The 26,510-nt window shown below is 40.5% G+C and overlaps 1 protein-coding gene across 1 annotated transcript in view; it reads right to left on the minus strand.

Annotated features, from left to right (window-relative positions):
* Positions 1-1,884: 1,884 nt before the first annotated feature.
* Positions 1,885-26,510, minus strand: part of ptprt (protein tyrosine phosphatase receptor type T) — a 1,408,195-nt gene continuing 1,383,569 nt past the window's right edge. The window contains exons 27-33 of the mRNA XM_060836083.1: positions 18,026-18,175; positions 11,690-11,863; positions 8,394-8,525; positions 7,052-7,177; positions 4,282-4,445; positions 3,199-3,334; positions 1,885-1,938 (exon numbers count right to left, since the gene is read on the minus strand). Coding sequence (XP_060692066.1) covers positions 1,885-1,938; positions 3,199-3,334; positions 4,282-4,445; positions 7,052-7,177; positions 8,394-8,525; positions 11,690-11,863; positions 18,026-18,175 — 936 coding nt within the window. The remainder of the gene's footprint in view (positions 1,939-3,198; positions 3,335-4,281; positions 4,446-7,051; positions 7,178-8,393; positions 8,526-11,689; positions 11,864-18,025; positions 18,176-26,510) is intronic.

Genomic DNA, 26,510 nt, shown 5'->3' on the forward strand with positions numbered 1-26,510 from the left:
GAGATTTACTAAAGCACGACAGATTTGACCTTTGAGCTTGGAGCAAATCCTTCGATATCCTATATTGAAATTAGGTCTGTGCATCTAAGTGGTTGATAATAACTTTACATAGCTGCAACGGATGACTCAAGGTTTGTGCACTAATGCATATTCTCTTTTGGTAAAGCCAGAATAAGTATGAGACAATAATTTTGCTCTGGACAAGTTGTATAAATAATGCACAACTGATGTAGTCACAGCAAAGTAAACAAACTATGGAGAAAAATATATCAGACGAACGTCAATCTTTCACAGATTTTCTTCAGTCATTGAAGAATGATATTAAATCAACAACCAAACAACCTGATAAGAGGTAGAGTTTCTAAGGTCCTGTTAAAGTTTAAGGACTTCAGTCTGTCAATTTTTGTTACACTCTTACAAATGTATATTGAAGGAGTTCATGTAATCTACAAGAATTGAAAGTTAATAAACAGTTTCCAAAGTTCAGCAGAAGTATGAGGATGAAGCTTTGATAAGATCTCAGTAAAAATTAACATGAGATGTACTTGGTTTATGCTACAATCTTGCTTTCTGTCAATAACAATGACCTTAATGAGTCAGACTAAATCACACCCAAAATACAGCAAACCACCTTTACAAGGCCCTCAGGTCCTACAATCTTCTCAGCTAATGCAATTTACTGATGGCTCCATCAATCAGACAGAATACATAAACGCCCGAGAGCTTAATTTTCTCTGCATTATTATCAATACGCTGGCTAATGCATTTATGCTAAATTTCTGTCTGGGCTATTTTAATATAGTAGTTCTAACCTGTTTATTTGTTTGCAGATTAATGACTATGTTAGAATAGCAGACACCTTAATGCAAAGGTATTAACCAGTTAATTGAAAACAGTGCCCCAGATGAAATGAACCTCATTCAGATAAACATCAAAAATGCTGGAAATATACATCATTGAACCAGCATAAAAAAAAGCAATGGGTTAACCTCAGGGTGAGAACATTCATCAGAACTTAGAACTCTGATGAAGGGTCACATCAGAAATGTAAGCCTGTTTTCCTATTTTAGACCGAGCGAATTATAATTGCTCCTCTTACTGTTTCAGAAATCCAAGATCCACAATTTTTATCTCTGATTTCACACGTAAATCATTCTCCTTATAACATGCTCATAGTTTTAATGGACTAAACACAGAATATTATTCCTGTAAAAGATACTGCTTCAGCTTACTCCATTACATATAATGCTGCTCATTTTGCTTCGAAGTTAGATACCTGAAGAATTGTTGAAGATTTTATGCTCTTCAAAAATTGCATTGATGTCTTAAACCCTTATTCTCAAAACAGAATTGGTGCTCCAAAACTGTACCATTTCAATGGCGGCTATTGCAAGTGGCAACATTAAAATTAACAGGAAATCAACATCAAATAGGAAAATTATTGCTTAGTTTTATTTAGCATTTCTCATCCTATTTATAAAATGCTGAATAAAACTTTGCTAACTGATCATAGATAGCATTTATTAAGATCTTTATGCAAACAATTTAAATAAATTGGAATGTAACATACAAGGACATCTGACAAAATGAACAGCTGGCAGAATCTTCATCTAAACAGATGACATCAATTTATTTCTGGCATAAGCAAAACTCCAGTGAAAGGCGGAGTAGTCCAACACTGTAGCCAATCCAGGTAGTTCTTGTGGATAATGTATGTGATTATTACAGAGTTTGTGCTTGCTTCCTTTTCTGGTTTCAACATGACCCTTGAAAACACAAATCTATGCAAACAATTTTTGATGCACTATTTTGTACATGACATGAAGGTTTCTTCTGATAAAATTATCACTGTGATCCCACAATGAATCTTTTCATCACTTAAGTTCAAAATGAATTCAAATACTCCAGTGCCACGTCATAGCAGAATTTGTATTGCTCCTAGGAGAGAAAAAGACACACATCTTGTAAACTGCACATCTTTCATTTAAAAAAAAAACTTTTTCCTGTTTATCAAAATCTAAAATTGAAGGCAATGGGAATTGGAGGAAAATTTGCTGGACGTAAACTTGTAATAAAGGAAGATGCTTCCAGTTTTTGGAAGACCTACACATCTGAGGATATTTTGTCAATTAAGTAATTTTTTGTAGCAGCTATTGATAGTTGTTACTCTACTGTCCAGAAGAAATTCCCAGTTAAATGTTCTGGGGCTGAGATGATTGATCAATAACTGAAAACATCTCCCTTTCTATCAGACATATTGTGCAATGCATTGTGAGTCCCTTGTACTTAACCTTGCCCTTGCTTCCAGCACTTAGATTCTCAGAATGAGATATGGGCTCAGCAGTGTTCACCCTTGCCCTGGTGCTGATTGGCCGGCAGTTCTTTGAGGCGGGATTTCCACCCAAATAGTTAGTTTGTGTCACTGCGTTCTGACATTATGATCAGTGTTCTACCTAATCTTGCTACTTGCTGCAATGGAGCTCTGAGGGAGCCAAAAGTCAATGCTACAATCTGTAGCATGTCTAATGATGGGAAGAAGGTCTTTGATGGAGAGGCTGAACAGTTGGACCTAGGACACTACCCTGACAAACCTCTGCAGCAATAAAATGGAGCTGAGATGATTGGTCTCCAATAAGCACAATTTCCCTTTGCGTTCAACATGACTCAAGTTATTGTACAGTTTTCCCCCTCATCCTCATTGACTTTAATTTTACTAGAATTCCTTGATAATGTACTCATTGACTGCTGCTTTGAGATCAGAGGTAGTTCCATTGCCTTATCTCTACAATTGAGCTGTTTGCCCACATTTGAACAGAGGCTTTGATGAGTTCTGAAGCTGAGTGGTGCTGGCAGAATCTAAACTGAGCAGGTGAGTAAGTACTACATGATAGCACTGTCAATGACATTGTCCGTCACTTTGTTTATAGCTGAGAGTGGACTGATGGATGGTAATTGGCTGATGTACATTTGTCGTTCTTTTTGTGGACATGCCAGGGCAATTTTCCACTTTAGATTTTAGCAGTGAACTTTGCTCAATTAAAATAATTTGACTAATGCCTGAATTAACGTGATAAACAGAGGATCGTCACTCAAAAGAGTTAAACATCAATGGTGAATACATAAACAGTAATTTTGAGACTAAAATCTTTACAGAAGTCTTTATCCATTACTCCAACACATAGAGGTATTTAAACTTACCAGTGTATCTACCATATTGGATTTGTTGTTTCGTAGCGTTTTGACTGTGTGAAAAACATCTATTATATTCTGTTGATGAATCATCTCACAGATACTACGAACTACACAAAGTGTTCCACTTCGCCCACCACCATTGCTAAAAAAAACAAAAGCATAAGCATTTTGAGAAAGCAGGTGATGAAGTAAATTTCCATATTAGCCCTGTGTTCTGTAATACAGTATGAGAGTTTATAATCATTTCTCTTGTTCAGTAAGTGGCAGTTATAGCTTCATTTGAGCAGGTAGGTCACCTTAACATTGTACCTGACAATTTATCTAGTGATGAAATTTGTGAGCAAATGCTGAACCATTCAATGCAGTCATGTAAATTTGAAACCTGAGAAGATTACTCGTTTCCTTGCATTCAATTTTGAATCACAAGTTCAAATAAGGACAGCCAAGATTGAAGAAATGAAAAAATACTTTTCTTGCTCTGGGTTGTAAGTTTCATAAATAAAACTTTATTGGGTAGCTTCGTCCTCGTGGTGAGTGATGGAGAATTCTCACAAAAATACACTTAAATTTAGTTCAAACTTTTCATTCCATGTAGAATTGTAGTACAGCTCATATGTAAAGTGGGGCATGTATACTGTAGAAATGGGATAACAGTGCTGGGGAGGAAAGAAGCAGAGAATATTTGGAAAGCTTTATGAGCCATCTTGTTTTTGCTATGTTTTCCATCACATAGTCTTATATTTGCGAACGTTGGAAGGTAGAAATTCCTTTCCAAACGAACAATCACTAACAGATCTCCCATGGCGTTACACTGGGGAATTCAGCATTCAGGACAAGCAGGGTCAGAGAGCTGATTGAACATGAGAAGGAAAATGGAAAAGGAGGAGAGGAGAGAGAGAATTGGATAGGGAAAGGTGGGGGAGGTGTGAGGAAAGATGGAGAGAAAGAGAAAGCAGGGGAGAGGCAAACGCAAAAGGGAGAGATGAGATTGAGGTTAACAAGCAACTTGCACAATCTGTTTTTTGTAACAATCAAAAGTGCCTTTTGTTGAAACAATGGTAAAAACATCTGAGTGATATGGATACTCACAAGCAGTGCACCACAGTGCGACCATCACCCCCATCATACTCCTCTTGCCATTTCTCCAGACGCCTTATTAGTTTCAAAAAGGAGCGCTTTGACACTGGCGTGTCCCTGTACAATGGCCAGCCAATAAACTGGAACTGCTGCACAATACGGTATCCATCCTGAGGCTAGAAGACCATTTACAAAAGAAAACTGAAATACTGAACTAATACAAAACTGAAACATTTGCAATCCAAGATCTCTCCACAATTCTAAAGCATTACAAATAATAGAAAATGTGTAGATTGAAAATGGAATATTATCCCATCTCAAGTTTAAAAAAAATGACATGAAGGCTACTGACACCATAACCACAGCTGAACCCAGAGGAGATCTATATATGATGCACAGTTTTGGCAATTATGCTAATGAAGCATCAAAATTTTTACAGCTGCAGAGGAGTAATGTGTCCATGTGTGAGTCAATGAACATATTGTGGCCCGGTATCAGTGAGGAGAAGGGAGAACATAGCTGTGGAAACTCAAAATTGTATCCACGTACTGCACATAATCTGAACATGGATTATTTGCCAGTAAATAGTGGCAATGTCATAATTCATTATCAGGAGTGTACCATTCTTTAAAGGCTAAAGTATTGGTAGATATCAAATTCTGATTTGATTCCCCAAAGCACTGATCCACAGAAAAAGGATCAGATGAACTTAAGACAAGTGCGGTAAAGTTAGTCTGCACCAACAGAACATAGATTCATCATGAATCAATACTTAAGTTTTCAAGATGCTTCAACCTCTTTCAGTGAATATTGAGGCAAATTCTTTATGTAGGTTTGTCAAGTTTCACTTTCTATCCTTGACTGACAATAAAACTGATACATTGATGAACATGCTGCTGAATCACTATGTTGTATTTTGTGCTAGGTTTTGAAGAATTTCACTCTCAAGGATTTAACGAGGCAGAAAGTTTAACAGTGCAATCAGGGGATTGTGCTCAAAGGGTCTTGATGGATTTCTGACAATCACATGAAAAGTATATCTGAATGAATGATTACATTCAGCAGTTATCTAGTCAACTTCATCCTATTTTAAATAGTTGGGAGATAATCCAACACCATTTATGATTTATCTTGAAATGAGCCAATTTATTCTCTATTTTTTGCTCCATTTAGATTATTAATCACTTTCCTCCAGGTCACTGCATTAGATCCTTAGATTTTGGAAGCTCTCTCCATCTTAACTGGAGATTACTTGCTGAATCCTTTAAGGATTTGGTTGCATATTTTCAAGGTTTGTGGTGCATCGTTTATTTTAATTACAGCCTCCTTCATGTAGAGATTTGTGAAACTGCCAGGACACATCCCTGGAGAGTGGAAATACTCAGTTTATTTGAGGGCGTTAAAGAAAGAATTGTTGGAGCATTATGTGCATTACTTTGAAAACAGTTAAAATTCACACCGTCACTTCCTAATTTAAGCTAAAATATAAATGGCCCAGATGTTCCAATGGCGAATGATAGCAGTTTAGATTGGAGTTACATGAGAGAATGCAGAATCCCCAACACAGCAGATTTCATAGGAATTGCCTGGAGAATTGAAGATTCCAACTGGCAATTCCCATGCATCTGGAACCCTACAAAAAAACAACTTAAAGTCAGATAGTTTTTAGGATTCTGATTCACTTAAGCTTAACAGCTATCTAGGAAAAGTGAGAGGATTAAAAACTCCCAAGTTGCTATTAAACTGAAGATCCAACTCTCCACTAACACCATCCTTCTACAATCACACCTCCATCACCCTTTCACCTAATATTCTGGCCCTCCATGCTGCTACCCCTCAACTGATGGATCCAATCCCTCCCCACTTCCTGGAGACCCAGGAACAGTTGCTGCTGTGGAAGGCAGAGAAAAGCGTTGTTTGTGTTAGTCATCAAGTAGGATGACCCTGGTGAACTGCTTCTCTGTTCATAGAGATGGAACTTGTTGAGATTTAAGGGACAATCATTTGCAAGTGTGTGCTTTACTTCTGGAAATCAGTTTGGTGATGTATGCAGGACGGAGTGGAACAATGTTCAAAGGGCACTGCAAAATTAGGTTAGGCTGCTGAAAAGCCAGGATGATCTTCAGGACTCGACATCTGCTAGGAGTTTAATGTAAAGCTTTCAGTTGTGTTGCTTAGTTAACTAATTTGTGTAGTTTGGTGAGCTAGTTGCCAATTAGTCTTTAGTCTGTGTTTTTAACTGACTTGTTAGAGTAGAACGGAGTCACTGAAAATCTTTTTCAAAGTTATTGGCCTCTACAGAGATCATAACAGTTTAGCCAGATTTTCTGAAGAAGGTTCAAGACTCATGTTGTTCTGGGTCTCAGTTTGAGCACACACCTTTTAAATATTTACAGTTACATTTTTATTATCATTTTAGAGTAAAAGATAAATTTTGCTCTGCTGTGCATAAAACATATCAGTAGGAGTAAGTGTTCTGCATCAAGTTATAGATCTCTGTCATTGTTCAATGATGCTTCACAATAGGAGGGAAGCTATGTAACATTTATTCTGCTTAACAACTAACTGCACTGTAGTCCAACTAAAATTAAGGGCTAATAATCTGAGAGAGTTCTTATTGAACTGTGAGGAGAGAGCACAACTTTATTTTACAACTTCACAAAAGGTTTACTTCTGAACACTTCTTAAAAACAAAGTATTTCCTGTATGATTTTAGTTTACGACTCAGTAGAATAACTAGAGGAACATTCACTCTGAGCAGCTCCTGAGATTTTAATCTTACTCGTGCCATATTGTAGATCCGAAAAACCCGAACAATGATATCTTCTTCAAAGTCTGCTGAAATGAATTCCACTTGGATGGGACCATAGCAACACAGACTTTTCTCTGGCCAGTATTGAATGCAGAGCTGGTTAAAAGACACAAGCAGTTATGGACTTGGACACAAAACTCAGACCTCAAAGTCTACTTTGAATTTCATGATTGTCACTGTCAATATGGAATTACTTGTAGTTTCAAAATAATTACTTTTTAAATAGCCATATCATTGATGCACCTCCTTACACTCAACATTTCTTCACTTGTACAGATCTGAATGGGCGGCACGGTGGCACAGTGGTTAGCACTGCTGCCTCACAGCGCCTGAGACCCGGGTTCAATTACCGACTCAGGCGACTGACTGTGTGGAGTTTGCACGTTCTCCCCGTGTCTGCGTGGGTTTCCTCCGGGTGCTCCAGTTTCCTCCCACAGTCCAAAGATGTGCGGGTCAGGTGAATTGGCCATGCTAAATTGCCCGTAGTGTTAGGTAAGGGGTAAATGTGGGGGTATGGGTGGGTTGCGCTTTGGCGGGTCGGTGTGGACTTGTTGGGCTGAAGGGCCTGTTTCCACACTGTAAGTAATCTAATGAAATCATTTGGATGCAAATAATTATAACAGATTGAAGGCAAAGGCGAGAAATTACTATTGACTACATTGATGGGTGAATATTTAGTACATTGATCATTCCTCCAGAACATTACCAGAGGTTAACTAAGGATGAGAAGCACTTTGTTAAAAAGATCTCTCAACATTGTCATCTCCCAATGCAACCGCTTTATTATGCCATTTCCTTTTTAATCCTGGTTTCCACGCAACTTGCAGTAAAAAGTGAGGTCTGCAGATGCTGGAGATCACAGTTGAAAATGTGTTGCTGGTTAAAGCACAGCAGGTTAGGCAGCATCCAAGGAACAGGAAATTCGACGTTTCGGGCCAGAGCCCTTCATCAGGAATCAGGATTCCTGATGAAGGGCTCTGGCCCGAAACGTCGAATTTCCTGTTCCTTGGATGCCGCCTAACCTGCTGTGCTTTAACCAGCAACACATTTTCAACTCCACGCAACTTGCCACATCATACTAATTCTAATATAAGTTAGGAGCCTTCTGCCATTATGTAAAATAATGTGTAATATCAGGCAGAGATGGTGTATTAAAAGTTAAGAACATATGAATAAGGACAATCCCCACATCTCCCTGACCTCCCCAAAATAACACCTGATTAAAACCATACACTCATTACTTTCCAGATTATAAAAGAAAGGAGCGGAATGAGAACGGATATAATTGATACAGCTTGTTCATTTTCCCTACCTGTGCAGCATCAAGTTCATTCAACATTACAATGGCTGAACAATGGTAATCAAACACTAGTCTCCAGAAATCTGTCACAGTATTTGGTAAAGGGTGCTGTGTGACAATAAAGGCCGCAGGCTGCTTGTGGCTCTGAGAAAATGACAAAACAAAAAGCAACTTTCTTAGTCAACTCTGTCACATGTAGCTTTGTTTATTTCAACATCAGAAAAGAATGTCAGTAACACAACTTTTACTTCAAAATAATTTAGAGCTGAGTCAAAAATTTACTACATTGCAAGTTTTATATGTAAAACATTCAAGATAGAGATAGATGGATGGACAGATATGGGACATCCATGTGAAGTCAAATAAAATTGTGCAAAAGAAGTTGGATCGTTGAATTTATAAAGGTGGAGACCATCAAGGTGTGGGTGTTGATCCAACTTCTGTAGTGAGGGTTTAGCACCTGAAGAACATTGAATGCAGGATGAAGTTAACTATCCAAAGAATGGACAGGATTGAGTGATAACTATCACATTAATTATAATGGTTTAATAATCATTTGCTCATTACGACTGACCAACTATATGGATTAGTTTATTTAAAACAGGAAGACTCATTACAAGTTATGGAACAGACATTATAGCAACTAACCGCTAAATATGCAGCTTGCAGATGAACTGTCAGTCAGAGATGCAACATTGTATACACAGTGGACATTGAGTTATTAAATATAATTTTACTTAGAAGCCAGATAAAAATACTGCAAAGACTGGAGCACATCTTTGATATAAAGAGGGATGACAGGAGACGACAATAAACATCTAAGCCAGTGCAAGAAAACAATTTCAAAGGACACAGAGGTAACCACAAGCACAGGTTCAGTGGGATTCCATTTGCTAATTTGCTTTGAAATGCACAGTTCTTGGTCCTATCACAGACTGGGAGCAAGGGAAATTGAAGAAAAGGTAATGGACAGGGATACACTCAAGGATATACATTTGAAGATGGCAAGAAGGATTAACATTGGACCTTGAAAGACTTGGGGATCTGATGGATCTCTGGAATTCAGTTGTAATAACAGTACACAAACATATTTTATGTTTGCTCAGATTAAAGAAATTAGAGTTGGATATACCAAAAAGCCAAAGGGCTTTCGACTGGATTGTAGAACCACTGGCTGCAAGATTACTAAGAGGAAAAGTCTTGTGCACCATTTTCTTGCAGAATCACTTCAGCTCTGAATACAAACATATACTATATCTTATTAAAGTGAAATGTGGAAATGTTCATTTTAGACAATCAGATGGTAGATGGAATTTAACCCTGATAAATTTTAAGTGATGGCACTTTTGCTTTTATTCACTCATGGGATGAGGGTGTTGCTGGCCGGCCAGCATTTACTGCCTGTCCCAACATGTCCTTGAGAAGTTGATAGTGAGCTGCCTTCTTGAAATGGTGGTGTCCATGTGCTGCATGTTCACAACGCCACACAAAACAATGGAGGGAACTCCCAATATGAAGATGAGACTTTATCTCAGCAAGGTGTGTGCAGTGAAATCCTCTTACTGAAACTGCAGCCAACAGATGAGGTCAAGTATGTTTTTCCCTCTTGTTGATTGCCTCACCATCTGCTGCAGACCCAGACTAACAACTTTAGAACCTGACCAGCTCCATCAATAGTGCTGCTGCTGAGCCACTCTGGCTGGTGGAATTTTATGCCTTTGCCACCCTCCGTGCTTCCTCCCAGTGTTGTTCAAAATGGAGGAGTGCTGATTCATCAGATGAGGGAAGGTAATACATGGTAATCAGTAGGAAGCTTCCTTGCCTATGTTTAATCTGAAATCATGAGATTTCATTGGGTCTGGAATCAATGTTAAAGGCTCGTCGGCAACTCCCTCCCAATTGTGTATCACTTTGTTGCCATCTCTGCTGGCTCTGTCCTGCTGGTGGAACAGGAATTATCTAGGGATGGTGATGGTGGTGTCTGGGACATTGTCTATCAGGTATGATTCAATGAGGCTGTATCAGGCTATTGGTTGACTAGTCTATGAGAGAGCTGGGTGCCTGGATAGCTCATCCAATTTTGGCACAGGCTCTCAGATGTCAGTTTTGAGAATTCTGCAAGGTTGACACAGCTGATTTTGTTGTGGTCTTTTCTTGTGCTGACATCAATGCCATGTGGTCTGTCCAGCTTAATTTCTTTGTTGGGACATCATAGCCATTAGTATGACTGAGTGGCTTGCTCAGCCCTTCAGAGAGTATTTGAGAGTCAACCGCACCATTGTGGATCTGGAGTTACATGTTGGCCAGACCAGGTGAGGATGGTAGCTTTCCTACCCTGAAGGATATTTGTGAGCCAGCTAGGTTTTTCTGATAATTGACAATGGTTTCATGATCATCTTTATTCCATTTTTTAAAAAAGTTGAATTCAAATTCCACCATATACTGTGGTAGAATTTGAACTTAGGCCTCCAGAACATCACGTGGGACACTGAATTAATAGTCCAGTGATAATACCATCAGACCATTGCCTCTCCATTTTGGGTGAAGGAACAAGTAAAGGAATTACTCAATAAATGGCAAAACAGAGGAAGCTCAGAGGAATAAAGGAAGCTTGGGGTCCTTGTACACAGATCCCTAAAAGTGACAGGATAGTTAACAGGGTAGTTCAGGTAGGTGTGAGACACTTGTCTTTGTCAGTCTATGGGAAGATGTGATTGTACCAGAGAGGGTGCAAAGGAGATTTGGCGGAATGTTGACTGTAATGGTACATTTCAGCTGTGAAGAAAGGTCGGATGAGCTTGGGTTGTTTTCTTTGGAGCAGAGAGGATTGAGTGGGGAACCTGATAGAGGTTAATAAGATTATGAGAGACATGGGCAGGGTGAATATAAAGTAACTGGAACCTGTAGTCAAAGGGTCAACAACAAGGGGACATAATTTTAAAATGAAAGGCAAGACATGTAGAGGGGATTTGAGGAAAGACATTTTCACTCAGAGGGTGGCAGGGATGTGGAATGCACTGCTGGGGAGGTGGTTGAAACTTCAAAAACTTTAAAAAGTACTTGGATGAACACTTGAAGAGTCAAAAAATTCAAGGCTATGTGCTTCAAGCAGGAAAGTGGGACTAATGTAAGCAGAAGCATATTTTGACAGTTCAGATGCAATGGACCTCATCTTTACTGTATGATTCTGATTCTATGGAGGAACCAGCTTTCAACTGTCTTCTTATAAGAACATCTATACTGAATAAATCAAAACATCAAATTGTAATATCTGATGTGACTAATGAAAGAATATGATTTTTGCTTACGTCCATGAGTGCAGCATTTATGTAGTTATTAGTTTCACCATCAACAGAAATAAGGAATGGGAGGCATCTATCTGGTGGGAGGACTTCCATATTACGGTTCTTGTCGTGATTGCGTGGTAATAGACCAACACTGCAATCCTCAGCACGCACACGAGGTGTTACAATATTTAATGTCTAGAAATGAAAATTACAAAGGAGAAAAACTCAGCAATTGTCAATATTCCTCTTTTCATTTACATGAATTAGCTGAAAATATTTCATCCTCCTTCCAATATTCTCCCCTATTCTCAAAGATGATGTTTGGTGGGACTAAGATTTTCTCTGACTCCAACATGTGATAATACTGGAAATGTTCAAGAAGGTGGTCCCTGGTTTGCTTCCTGCCGAAAAAAAAATATTTAAATACTCTGAAAGAATGAATGCAGGCAAGTTTTGAAAACTCAGTTTTGATTTTTCCTGCACAATGTACTGAATTAAAAGGGGATGTAGAACAATGGTTCCTCTGATTGCTCTTTGTTGAGACAGCCTTTTTAAACGCCCTTAAATACTCTGAGAAGTCTCCATGTAACTCAGAGGCCGGTTCGTGCTCAAACTGCCCAGGATCCTAGAGTTTGCTGTGAGGCTGTGCAGCCTTGTAACTGAGGGGGCGGATTCTGTCTTTTGTCCTTGACAGGTTGTCTACCTGACAGTTAGACTGATTCCTAAAGAAGGGCTCATGCCCGAAATGTCAATCCTCCTGCTCCTTGGATGCTGCCTGAACTGCTGCACTTTTCCAGCAACACAGTTTCAGCTCAGTTAGACTGATTGGCACGTTTGGCTCCAATAGATCAGAGAGGATCTCAGAGGAGGCTGCAGGTCCAGTTGGAGGGGAGGGGAAGGGGGGCTTGGGTGATCTGATCCCTGTTGAAACTGTGATGTCTGACACTGCCAACTGCAATCCCCAATCTGAGACTGTGTCCAATATCAGGTGACAATCTGATCCTTGATACTGGCAACTGTGGTCAGGTGAGATTGATGCTTGAGGCTGGAGGGGCTGGTGTGTTGGTTGTGGTGCAGCTTCTGAGCTGAGAGGAAATAACCTGCTTCTCTGGACCCACAAGCAGAACTGCAAAGGTACTTTACTTTCACCTGAAGCTATCCTTGCCTCAGTTCAGCTATGGCTTTCCTGAGACCTTGGAAACCCATCCAGCGACACTTAAATTTGTAAAACAAGTTGCATCAGCGCTAACAGACTCAACAAAATATTCAATTGCCAATCCATATAATGGAAATGGAATTGTTTGCCAGTATCTTGTCTTGCTTCTACTAAACCTGGTTTTCAGTCTGGGTGACTTGACTGGAGATTAAGACATTTGCACTTTTTATATTTTGACCCAACTGCAACCCAGACATTTCTGTGCATTAAAATCCAGTCCAAATGGCTGGAACATTTAAGTTCCCATTTGAATAAACATAACAATGCGTTTTTTTCAAAACCGCACCGTCTCATTTCCTTCAATGTAGATGTAAATGCTTCACTGGCGAGAAGTATGGGCTAAGCTGTTTATGTTCATATACATTCTTACAGCAGTTAAGATGCCTTGGAGTAGTCCTGAAATATCTGTAGCACATTTTCCCAATCGGTATTAATTTATCCTATTAGCTTATAACTATGATTCGTCACTATGTTTCAATAGCAGAGTAGGACCACGTGATTTTCTTCAACTAAACAGTAAAGAAAAATTCACAGGAGTTAATTTTTATAAAGCATAAAAGAAAAGAAAAAAAGTTGATCATTCAATATCTTCCCATGAAATAAGATTATATTTCTATATCGGAGGGTCACATTACAGATTTACATGAAAAGCATTCTCATCCATTCAAAATTATTAATCCTACATTTTTAAAAATGAGACCCACACCCTCATCTCAATTTCTTCCCTGGCATTCATTCCAGCTGCCCATTAAACTTGTTATAAAGAGATATTTGTCCAAAATTTGCTGTTCACAGCCATAAACTAGTTCCCAATTGCCTTGCTTCCCAGCAAGCATTTAGTAACATATTGAATTGGTTATAAGTCCTTTATTTTGCTAAGTATCTTGCACCCTTCAACAGGGTTGTCTTCATGGCACCTCTTTAGTAACTGAAGAGCTCCAGAATATTCCGAGCCTCTAATGTTGAGGATTGGTGCTATTACGCCTTCTGATTGTCTCTGGAACCTAAATGACTACCATCATTAGTGACTTCCCAGAACAATTGAACACAATCTCATTGTTTTTGCTGTTTGCCAGTACCCATTTTTTGGACACAGTGTTTGATGCATCAATTCATGCACCTTGACTATTTTCAAATATTTCTGTCCCCAGGACAAGAGGAAATCTAACATGAAAGACCAGTTAATACCTCTTCTATGTACTTTCACTCTTGTTGCAACTGTTTAACTTAAACCTGTTACAAAACTTCATCTATAAATTAGATTTGGTACAAACTGCAGTCATTCCCCTCAAGAACAAGTATACCGTTTTGGATACTTGTGGGGGGGATGACTTACCAGGGGCAAGCAACGAGGTTCAGGCCTCTGGCACGGAGCCTGGCCCCGTTGCTCAGAAGGGTAGGGTGGAGAAAGGTAGAACAATAGTTCTTGGGGACTCGATAGTGAGGGGTACAGACAGACGGTTTTGTGGGGGCGACAGGGACTCACGTTTGGTATGTTGCCTCCCAGGTGCAAGGGTACGTGATGTCGCTGATCGTGTTTTCCGGGTCCTTAAGGGGGAGGGGGAGCAGCCCCAGATCGTGGTCCACGTTGGCACCAACGATATAGGTAGGAAGAAGGGTGAGGATGTCAGACAGGCTTTCAGGGAGCTAGGTTGGAAGCTCAGAGTTAGAACAAACAGAGTTGTAGTCTCTGGTTTGTTACCCGTGCCACGTGATAGAGAGTCGAGGAATAGGGAGAGAGAGCAGTTAAATGCGTGGCTACAGGGATGGTGCAGGAGGGAGGGATTCCGGTTTCTGGACAACTGGGGTCCTTTCTGGGGAAGGTGGGACCTCTATAAAAAGGATGGGCTACACCTGAACCTGAGGGGCACCAGTATCCTTGGGGGGAGGTTTGCTAGTGCTCTTTGGGAGGGTTTAAACTAACTCCGTGGGGGCATGGGAACCAGGACTGTAGCTTTAGGGTACAGGACCTTGAGTGTAGGGAGGTTAGGAATAATGCAGTGATCTCTAAGGAGGGTGCCTGTAACCAGAAGGGTGGATTGAAGTGTGTATACTTCAATGCCAGAAGTATAAGGAATAAGGTAGGTGAACTTGCAGCATGGGTTGGTACCTGGGACTTCGATGTTGTGGCCATTACAGAGACGTGGGTAGAACAGGGACAAGAATGGCTGTTGCACGTTCCAGGGTTCAAATGTTTTAGTAGGATCAGACATGGGGGTAAAAAAGGGGGAGGCGTGGCATTACTTGTCAAAGATAGTATCACAGCAGTGGAATGGACGATGGAAGAGGACTTGCCATCTGAGGTAGTTTGGGCTGAGGTTAGAAATAGGAAAGGTGAGGTCACCCTGTTAGGTGTTTTCTACAGGCCTCCTAATAGTCCTAGATAAGTAGAGGATAATATTGCGAGGATGATTCAGGAAAAGAGTGAAGGTAGCAGGGTGGTTGTTATGGGGGACTTTAACTTCCCAGATATTGACTGGGAGAGCTATAGCTCGAGTTCATTAGATGGGTCGGTGTTTGTACAATGTGTGCAGGAGGGTTTCCTGACACAATATGTCGACAGGCCAACAAGAGGGGAGGCTATATTGGATTTGGTTCTAGGTAATGAACCAGGCCAGGTGTTAGACTTGGAGGTAGGTGAGCACTTCGGGGACAGTGACCACAACTCGGTGACTTTTACTTTAGTGATGGAGAGGGATAATCGTGCGCCGCAGGGCAAGAGTTATAGCTGGGGGCAGGGAAATTATGATGCAGTGAGGCATGACTTAGGATGTGTGGATTGGAAAAACAGGCTTCAAGAGAAGAACACTAATGAGATGTGGGGATTGTTCAAGGAGCAGCTACTGCGTGTCCTCGATAGGTATGTACCAGTCAGGCATGGTGTAAAGGGCCTTGTGAGGCAGCCGTGGTTTAGTAAGGAATTGGAGTCCCTTGTGAAAGGGAAGAAGGCGGCATATGTAAAGATGAGGCGTGAAGGTTCAGTAGGGGCGATTGAGAGTTATAAGGTAGCCAGGAAGGAGCTAAAGAGGGAGCTAAGAGAAGCGAGAAGGGGACATGAAAAGTCTTTAGCTGGTAGGATTAGGGAAAACCCAAAGGCTTTCTATAGGTATGTCAAGAATAAAAGGATGACTAGGGTAGGTATCGGTCCAGTCAAGGATAGTAGTGGGAAGTTGTGTGTGGAGGCGGAGGAGATTGGAGAGACATTAAATCAGTACTTTTCATCAGTATTCACTCAGGAACAGGACACTGTTGCTGATGTGAATATGGAATCACAAATAATTAGAATGGATGCCCTGGAAATATGCAGGGAAGAGGTTTTGGGAATATTGGAAAGGATGAATATAGATAAGTCTCCTGGGCCTGATGGCATTTACCCCAGGATCCTATGGGAAGCTCGGGAGGAGATAGCAGAGCCATTGGCCTGGATTTTTATGTCGTCATTGTCAACGGGAATAGTACCAGAGGACTGGAGGATAGCGAATGTGGTCCCATTGTTCAAGAAAGGGAGTAGGGATAGCCCTAGTAACTATAGGCCAGTGAGTCTGACTTCAGTGGTGGGCAAAGTCTTAGAGAGAATGGTAAGGGATAAGATTTATGAACATCTGGGTAGGAATAACGTGATCAGGGATAGCCAGCATGGTTTTGTGAAGGGCAGGTCGTGCCTCACAAACCTTATTGAGTTCTTTGAGAAGGTGACTAAGGAAGTGGACGAGGGTAAAGCAGTAGATGTTGTGTATATGGATTTTAGTAAGGCGTTCGATAAGGTTCCCCATGGTAGGCTAATGCTAAAACTACGGAGGTATGGCATTGAGGATACATTAGAGGTTTGGATTAGGAATTGGCTGGCTGGAAGGAGACAGAGGGTAGTAGTTGATGGATTATGTTCATCTTGGAGCGCAGTTACTAGCGGTGTACCACAAGGATCTGTTTTGGGACCATTGCTTTTCGTTATTTTTATAAATGATCTAGAGGAAGGACTTGAAAGCTGGGTAAGCAAGTTTGCGGATGACACAAAAGTCGGTGGAGTTGTGGATAGTGAGGAAGGAAGTGGTAGGTTACAGCGGGATATAGATAAGTTGCAGAGCTGGGCGGAAATGTGGCAAATGGAATTCAATGTAGCTAAGTGCGAAGTCGTTCACTTTGGTAGGAATAACAAGATGATGGATTACTGGGCTAATGGTAGGCTACTTGGTAGTGTGGATGAGCAGAGGGATCTTGGTGTCCATGTACACAGATCTCTGAAAGTTGCCACCCAGGTAAATAGTGCTGTGAGGAAGGCATATGGTGTACTGGGCTTTATTGGCAGAGGAATTGAGTTCCGGAGTCCTGAGGTCATGTTGCAGTTGTATAAGACTCTGGTGAGGCCTCATCTGGAGTATTGTGTGCAGTTTTGGTCGCCATACTATAGGAAGGATGTGGAAGCTTTAGAACGAGTGCAGAGGAGGTTTACCAGGATGTTGCCTGGAATGGTAGGAAAATCTTATGAGGAAAGGCTGAGGCACTTGGGGCTGTTCTCATTGGAGAAGAGAAGGTTTAGGGGAGATCTGATAGAAGTGTATAAGATGATTAGGGGTTTAGATAGGGTAGATACTAAGAACCTTTTACCGCTAATGGAGTCAGGTGTTACTAGGGGACATAGCTTTAAATTAAGGGGTGGTAGGTATAGGACAGATGTTAGGGGTAGATTCTTCACACAGCGGGTTGTGAGTTCATGGAATGCCCTGCCCGTATCAGTGGTGAACTCTCCTTCTTTATGGTCATTTAAGCGGGCATTGGATAGGCATTTGGAAGTTATTGGGCTAGTATAGGTGAGGTAGGATTCGGTCGGCGCAACATCGAGGGCCGAAGGGCCTGTACTGCGCTGTATCCTTCTATGTTCTATGTTCTAAACTGATTTTAGTTTGTAATGCAGTCACTCAATGGTTCTCAATGTTTTCCTCCTTCAATTCTGAAAATTACCCAATCAAAACAGTTTATCAGTCAGTCAGTCAAGATCCATTCCAAAGCCAATTTTCCATCAATTTTCATAATATTTTCAGAAAGGCATGACACCAATCTATTCAGAATACTGATCCACATTCATCACACACATTTTTATATTTAACATCATTTACTGCATTTTATTTTTAATTTTTGATCACCTGGAACTCATCTTTGATTTGACTGGAGTTGGTTTGTGGGTCCACTTTGCTGATGTTATAAAACATTGCTCTGAATTCACAGACTGGTATAGTTGTGTTTCCACATAAGCATGCCTCCAAAATTGCATCATGAACAAAGACATACTGTTCCTAAAGAAAAAAAGCAAATTAAATATGATGTTAATAATTTAGACATAATTTCATTCATACTTCAACATTGTCAGCATCAGTGCAATCTTGAAACATTGTACCAAAACTTATATTATCAGACTTTTTCTTTGGGATATTAATTTTAAATATGCTTAAAGTGCTTATCAGAAATTCCTCTCCATATTATTTAGGTTAAGGTGGAAAGAGGATTTACAGTCCAACGTATTCAGACAGAAATTCAGCTCACCTGTTTTGATGAGGCTGAATACATGTCTAACCAATATTTAGCTGGAGGAAATTTCTGTTTGTTCAGTACTGAATGTCAAGACAAATGGTGGAGGGACTGGGAGAGATAATGATGCTGCAGAACAGGGTGTCACCAATCTGTAGATGGCATCCGACACTGTGTTGGATGCTGCAGTTGAAGGAAGCATATTGATGGGAAATAGACAGCACAACAGAAGACTTCACATGCCAAAATCCGGACGCCCAATATAAATTGGCACTCAGTCCTCATCTGAACAACTGGTGTGAACTATTGTTGTTTGAAAATGGCAGAATCAGGAGAGGAATTGTTGATTATTTTCTCATTCAAGATTTGTGCTTCAGCCTGTTATAATTTTGAGAACATGATATGAATTATGAACCAACCATTAAAATATTACCATTAATTCTTCACTCTACTTGCATGCTGCACAAATCTTTGACGTTTTATCTTATTATTGTTTCTCTTTATTAAGAGTTGGAAATAATATAAATGAATTTATTACCATTATAATGTTGGGTCAAACAAACTTAGTTTAATAAACAGGTTAAAGAGTGAAACAATGACCCAATCCGAAACTTTAATATGTCCTTTTGAAACAGAGGGAGGAGTTTAATGCAAGGATGGTAGCTAGCCCAACAAAAGAAAGCTCCGAAAGAAACCTGGCGCTATTTAAGTGCAAACAGGTGATTAAATGGATAGCATCAGGTCTTGTATAGAATGAACTCCCCAGTAAAATGGAAATTGTTCCCCAGAGAACTGTCAATCAGAGGTTGGTAGCTTCACTTTGCAGGCAGTTCCTCCAGGAACAGTGGTAATTTACTGAAGCTTTCACCAGGGATCATTGCTAAATTCCTGGAAACAAGGGAGTATCAGTAAGTTGGCGTTCTGGGGGAGGGTTGTGTATGAGATGAATGTGGTCAGATGCAGACAGGAGGCTAATGTTCAAGAGGCAGGGTCCCTTGATCAGGCAATAAATGTTTTGCAAAAGGGTCTGCCCAATCACTGGTAAACCCAACAATTAAGTAGCCTTCAGGAGATACAGGAGACGTGAACCACCAATAAATGTCAGTGAGCTCAGGGATAACAACTTTTAAGTAGTTAATAATGAACCTAAATAGCCAATGGGTAGTTCCTCACATTGGCCCTTTCTTACTGCTGGCTAAATGGGAGCACACTTTTTAAACAGGTTCTGGTCCATGTAGTCTATTCCTATTGTTACATGGGTCCAAGAATCATCTAGTTTACTCTAAAGGGAAGATGTTCAATGGGCCAAATGATCTCGTTCTGAGCTACATCGTGGTATAACTCAGCTAGCACCCCACTAATGGAAAAAGCTTTTGTATGGATAAAGGATAACCTGAAGATAGATCAATGTGAGAAACTTCTGGCTAAATCAATGTTGCAACCTGTTCAAATTTTAATATACACTACTAGTTGGAACCTACTTCTGAATTGATGAGACTCAAAATTAATAACTGTAGGTCAACACACAAATCACTTTACGCTAGTAAGAATACTACTGAAATCATTGCTATAATTTTTCAATGTCACAGTAATACATCTGAAATAAAATAAATTGGCCTAGGGTGCACAGTGTGTGCTGAGCTGTCAGTATCGAAAGGTTAAATTGAAAATTATAACAAAAGTTCTTCAGATCCAGCCTTCACTCTGTTTCTTAGTGCAGGGGATGCTATTGGTAAAGCAGTAGGATTTCAGTTAATTAGTAACTGGGACTAATAAAGGTGGATTGGAGCTCTCTCAGCAATTCTCTCTCTCAAAAATAATATTGTTTCCAGAATAAAAATGCACAACACAGGGTCATGTCCTTGATGTTTGTAGGTTGATTTCTCCACAAGTCACTGAGTTGAATCTGACTCCTCTATTCAGCTCCTATACTCTTCAATCTTATTCTATTTCCAGTCAATATCCAATTGTCTTCAAAAAGCATCTACACAAATAATTGCTTGCAACTGACAACTTAAAATTCTAACCACCTAAACAATTTGTTTTGGAGTTCTTCTCGTAAATATATTAATTTTATGCTGTCTTTGTTATTTTCCTACAATCCATCATGATTTGCTTATCTTAATCCTTCAATGATATTGAAGATTTTTATGAAGCAATCCCTTAACCAGTAAAGTCTTAGTAACCCTTACCTGAATATTTTCTAATACATTTTTTATTCTTTATATAATCATACAAAAAAAAATCCACAACCAGACGAACTACAATTGTGTGGATCCTTGTTTTTTTTTACAAGAAATGTGCTTTAAATAGAAACAATCCTTTTGTCATGTCTTTATTTATTCACGTCTGAGCATTACTGACTGGGCAAATATTTATTGCCATCCCTCGTTGCCATTGAGAAGATGATGTTGAGCTGCCTTATTTAATTCTGAAGTCCATGTGCTATAGAAAGACCCACAATGCCATTAGGGAGGGAATTCCAGGTTTTTTGTCCCAGTGATAGTGAAGGAATGGCAATATATTTCCAAGTCAGGACAGAGAGTGGCTGAAAGGGGAACCTGTAGGTGGTGGTGTTCTCATGTATCTGCTGCCCTTGCCCTTCTGGATGGAAGTGGTCATGAGCTTAGGAGATGCTGACTTAGGATCTTTGGTGAATTTCTACAGCGTATCGTGTGGATAGTATACACTTTTGCTTCTGAGTGTCAGTGGTGGAGGGAATGGATGTGGCACCAATCAAGCCGGCTGTTTGATGATGTCAAGTTTCTTGAGTGTTGTTGGAGCTGCATTCATCCAGGAAAGGGGGCGTGGAGGTATTTCACCACACTTCTGACTTGTGCCTTTTAGATGGTGAACAGGCTTTTGGGGGGGGGTCAGAAGGTGAGTCACGCTGCAGTATTCCTAGCTTCTGACCTGCTCTGAGTGCCACTGTGTTTACGTGGTGAGTCCAGTTGAGTTTCTGGTCCACAGTAACTTCTTGAGTGTTGATTAATGGGGGCTCCAGTGATGGAAATGCCATTGAATGTCAAGGAGTAGTGGTTAGATTGGCTCTTATTAGAGATGGTCATTGCCTGGCATTTGTGTGGCATGAATGTTACTTGCCACCTGTTAGCCCAAGCCTGCTCCAGATCTTGTTGCGTTTGAATATAGACTGCTTCAGTATCTGAGGAGATGTGAATGGTGCTGAACATTATGCAATCATGAACAAATATCCCCACTTCTGACTTCATGATAGTGGGAAGGTCATTAATGGAGCAGCCGAAGATGGTTGGACCTGGGACACTACTCTGAAAAACTCTTGCTGAGATGTCTGGGGCTGAGATGACTGACTTCCAACAACCACAACCACCTTTCTATGTGCCAGATATGATTCCAACCTGTTATACTTTTATGGATCAGACCAATATCCCTTCATATACATATCAAGGTGATAACCTAGACCCCAATATTTATCTTATTTCAAGGCAAGTATAAGATGCTGTATTCCAGATGTAATTGGATTGCTCATGTTAGCTGGCTTTAAATAAAATATATTTTATTCTTACATCCAGTTAAGTTACAAACCAATGAAAGATAAATTGGTATAACTTTAATGATAACTTTCCCATAAACTTAGATAATTTAATAGAATAACAGATTATTTTACTACTAAACACCAACTGTTCCAATATGGTAACATCCCATAAACACATCCTTGGCAAAGGCAAATTCAGTAAAATAGATGCAATGTTTCTCTAGTTTAGGGAAAAAAGAACCCCAAGAGTAAATTCTGGCAACAGAGAGAGAACTCCAGCTTCCTGCTGTGCCAGTGTAATATATAACAATGCAATATATAACAGCCAACTTCAAAACCCCAACAACTTCAACTAAACTAAAACCTTGGTTCAGTGAAAGCCTGGATCCACCCATTTATGCAGTTTCTACTGTTCTAACTTTAAAAAAAGTATCACAGGTCCTCATAAGCTGTTTACTTTATGGGCTTGGAATAGACAACTGTGCCTCTGTCTCAAATTCACTCTTGCAAAAAAAAGGACATAATATACCTTAAAACCACAAGAATTTCCCCCGATTCAGTTTTGCTTGGACTCCCTGATGCCAAACATGGTCAAATGTAGCGTTGATGTCAAGGGCTGTTGGTCTCACATCACCTTAAATTCAGCTCTTTTGTCCATTTTTGAACCAAGTAATTAGATTACTTACAGTGTGGAAACAGGCCCTTCGGCCCAACAAGTCCACACCGACCCGCCGAAGCGCAACCCACCCACACCCCTATATTTACCCATTACTTAACACCACGGGCAATTCAGCATGGCCAATTCACCTGACCTGCACATCTTCAGACTGTGGGAGGAAACCAGAGCACCCGGAGGAAACCCACGCAGACACGGGGAGAATGTGCAAACTCCACACAGTCAGTCGCCGAGGTCGGGAATTGAACCCGGGTCTCTGGCGCTGTGAGGCAGCAGTGCTAACCACTGTGCCACTGTGCCGCCCATAAAGTCAGGAGCTGAGTAACCTTAACAAAACCCAAACTGGGCATCACTGAGCAAGTTATCTCTGAGCAGGTACTGCTTGATAGCATTGTTGATGGCACGTTCCATTAGCTTATTAATAATCGAGGGTAGCCTGATAGGGTAGTAATTGGCTTGGTTGGATTTCTCCTGCTTTCAGTGTATAGGACATACCTGGGAAATTTTCCACATTGTTGTGTAGTTGCTAGTGCTTTGTAGTTGTTTTGGAATGGCTTGGCTAGGGTTGTGGCAAGTTCTGGAGCACAAATCTTCAGTACAACTGCTGGAATGTTTTCAGGTTCCAAAGACTTCGAAATATCCAGTACTTAAAACTGTTTCTTGAGTGAACTGAATTGGCTGAAGACTGGTACCTGCAGTGCTGGGGGCCTCTGCAGGAAGTCGAGATAAATCATCCACTATTTTGACTGAAGATTGCTGCAAATCCTTCTGCCTTATCTTTTGCACTGATATGTTGGCCTCTGCCATCAGTGAGGATGGGGATATTTGTGGAGCCTCCTCTTCCAAAGAGCTGTTTAATTGTCCACCACTATTCACAACTGCATAAACCAGGGCTGCAGTGCTTAAATCTGATCTGATGGTTGTGGGATCATTTGGCTCTGTCTATCACTTGCTGCTTATGCTGTTTGGCATGCAAGTAGTCCTGTTTGGTGACTTCACCAGGTTGACACTTCATTTTTGTGCCTGTTGTTGCTCCTGCATGCCCTTCTCCATTGAACCAGGATTGAACCACTGGTTTGATGGTAGTGGTTGAGTGGGGTACATGCCAGACAATGTGGTTTCAGAATGGACTGGAGTGCAATTCTGCTGATATTATTGACATATGCCACCTCATGGATGCCCAGTGTTGAGTTGCTAGATCTGTTCAAAGTCTGTCCCATTTAGCATGCTGATATTGACACACAACACGATGGAGGGTATTCTCAAAGCCACGACTTTGTCTCCACAAGGACTGTGAAGTGGTCACCCTTGCTAATATTGTCATGGATAGATGCATCTGCAGCCAGCAGATTGGTAAGGATGAAGTAAAGCATGTTTTTTTCTCTTGTTGGTTCCTTCACCATCTATGCAGACCTAATCTAGCAGCAATGTCTTTTGGGACCTGATCAGCTCGATCAGTAGAACTGCTGTTGAGCCATTCTTGGTGGATGTTGAAATTCGCGAACCAGAATACATTTTGCACCCTGACCACCCTTGGTGCTTCATCCAAGTATTGCTGATTCATCAGCTGAGGGAAGTCGGTATGTGGTAATCAGCAGGAAGCTTCTTTGCCCATTTTTAGCCTGCTGCCATGAGATTACATGGGGTCCAGAGTCAATGTTGAGGACTCCCTTGGCAACTCCGTTCTTCCTGTAACCCACTGTACCACCACTTCTGCTAGCTGTGTCCTGACGGTGGGGCAGCACATATTCAGGGATGGTGATAGTATGATTCTGTGAGTATGATTGTATCAGGCTGATGCTCAACTAGCCCATGAGACAGCTCTCCCAGTTTTGGCACTGGACCCCAGATATTAGCTGGGCAGATTTTTGCAGGTTGATAGCGCTGTTTCTGCCCTGTTCTTTTCTTGTGCCTAGGTTGATGCCAGGTGATCCAACGAGTTTCATTGCTTTGTTGAGATTTTGTAGCGATTGATACAACTGAGTGGCTTCAAAGGCCATTTCAGAGGGTGGTTGAAAGTCAATCACATTGCTGTGGGTCAGGAGTCGCATGTGGGCCAGACCAAGTGAGGATGGCAGATTTGCTTCCCCGAAGGGCATGAGGTGAATTGTCTTAGTAGATTCTCTACAATGTGGCAACAGGCCATTTAGCCCAACAAATGCACACTGACCCTCTGAAGAGTAACTCACCTAGACCCATTTCCCTCTGACTAATGCACCTAACACTATGGGCAATTTAGCCTGGCCAATTCACCTGACCTGCACATCTTTGTAATGCGGCAGAAAGGGAGCATTCGGAGGAAACCCATGCAGACATGGGGAGAATGTGCAAACTCCACACAGACAGTCACCTGAGGGTGGATTGAACCCGGGTTCCTGACGCTGTGAGGCTGCAGTGCTAACCACTGAGCTACCGTGCCACCCCTACACTTGTCACCGTGCTATCTTATACACTTGCGCTGCTATCTATAAAAGTCCATGCCACTTGCACATCCAAATGTTAAGTCACAGCATCTCTTTATTTAAAATTTTATCTTTTAAAACATACTTAGTTTCCCTGTTCTTACTTCTAAAGTTACTAATTTTACTCATTGAATTTACTGCAGCTCATAAATTCAAAATCAATATGACAATTAGGAAAAACATGAAACAAGTTTGGATAAAATCTTAATTATAGAGGGAATTCTTCTAACGATTTAAATAGAATCATTCAGAGACTTTTTTTCTAACATCAAATATTATCGTTTTAAAATTATGACTTTAATTTAGAAAGAACTAATTCAGACACCATAATGGTCTAATGAATGGCCATGATGTTCAAATTTTTCATCAAACTTATTATCGCCGTCATTTGGGAAAATGTAAGCTAATAAGGAAAGCCAGCTAGGATTCACTAAGGCTGAATCTTGTTTTTACTAACTTGCTGGAGTTTTATGATGAGGTAACAGAGTAATGTATGTGGTGTATATGAATTTTCAGAAGGCATTTGATCCAGTGTCCCCAGCTGACAAGTGTGGTCAAGTGGAACGAAATGAACAGTAGAAACATGGATATGAATTGGCCGAGTGATGGGATACAGAAGTGAATTGATAACGTTTGGACTCATTAGGCATGCTTGTAGCAGGGGTCCTTAAGGTTGGCGGTGGGATCTTTGTTCTTCCTGATATATATTCGTGACTTTGAACTCAGTTTACACAGGCACAATCTCAATGAAACAGTAATTGAAAACATTAAGAACAGTGAGGATGATAGTGTAGAGCTTCAAAAGTCGATGAGCAGATGAAATTTAACATTGAGAAGTGTGAAGCATGTCATTTTGATAGGAAGAATGTGGAGTGGGAATATAAAACAAAAGGTACAGGTGAGAGTCTTCTTTACTGGAGTCAAAACATTAACTGTTCTTCTCTCCACAGATGGTACCAGACTTGCTAAGTTTCTCCAGCACTTTCTGCCTTTGTGGCTTGTTTTAACATTTACAAAATGTTCCTCAGCCAAGTATTTCCAAGATTTAATAGAAGTGATGTGTTTAAGTAGCCATACACACATTCTGGGGCCATTTGTGCAAGCTTCTGATGATGGCTGAGAAAGCTAAAGTTTTAGGAAAACATGACTGCTTCTGACATGCAAGTTAGCAAAAGATATAAATACAAAGAGTGTCTAAACACATATATACATTTGTGTATTGTTGAACTAACAAACAATGCATGTGCATAATAGTAGAAAAATCAAAATATGGACATTTTAGCATCAACTGCCAGTTATATTTACAATCATGGTGTTACATAACTACAATAGTATCTCTCAATTTGGTGCCCCAGTTCATTCCAGCCACCAGCAAAGAATTTGCAAGCTTCAGTCAGTCTGGATTGTGTAACATCAATCCTTAGTTAACTGAAATAATGACAAACATGCAG

This window comes from Hemiscyllium ocellatum, chromosome 15 (assembly GCF_020745735.1).
Source record: "Hemiscyllium ocellatum isolate sHemOce1 chromosome 15, sHemOce1.pat.X.cur, whole genome shotgun sequence".
NCBI classification, from domain to species: Eukaryota; Metazoa; Chordata; class Chondrichthyes; order Orectolobiformes; family Hemiscylliidae; genus Hemiscyllium; species Hemiscyllium ocellatum.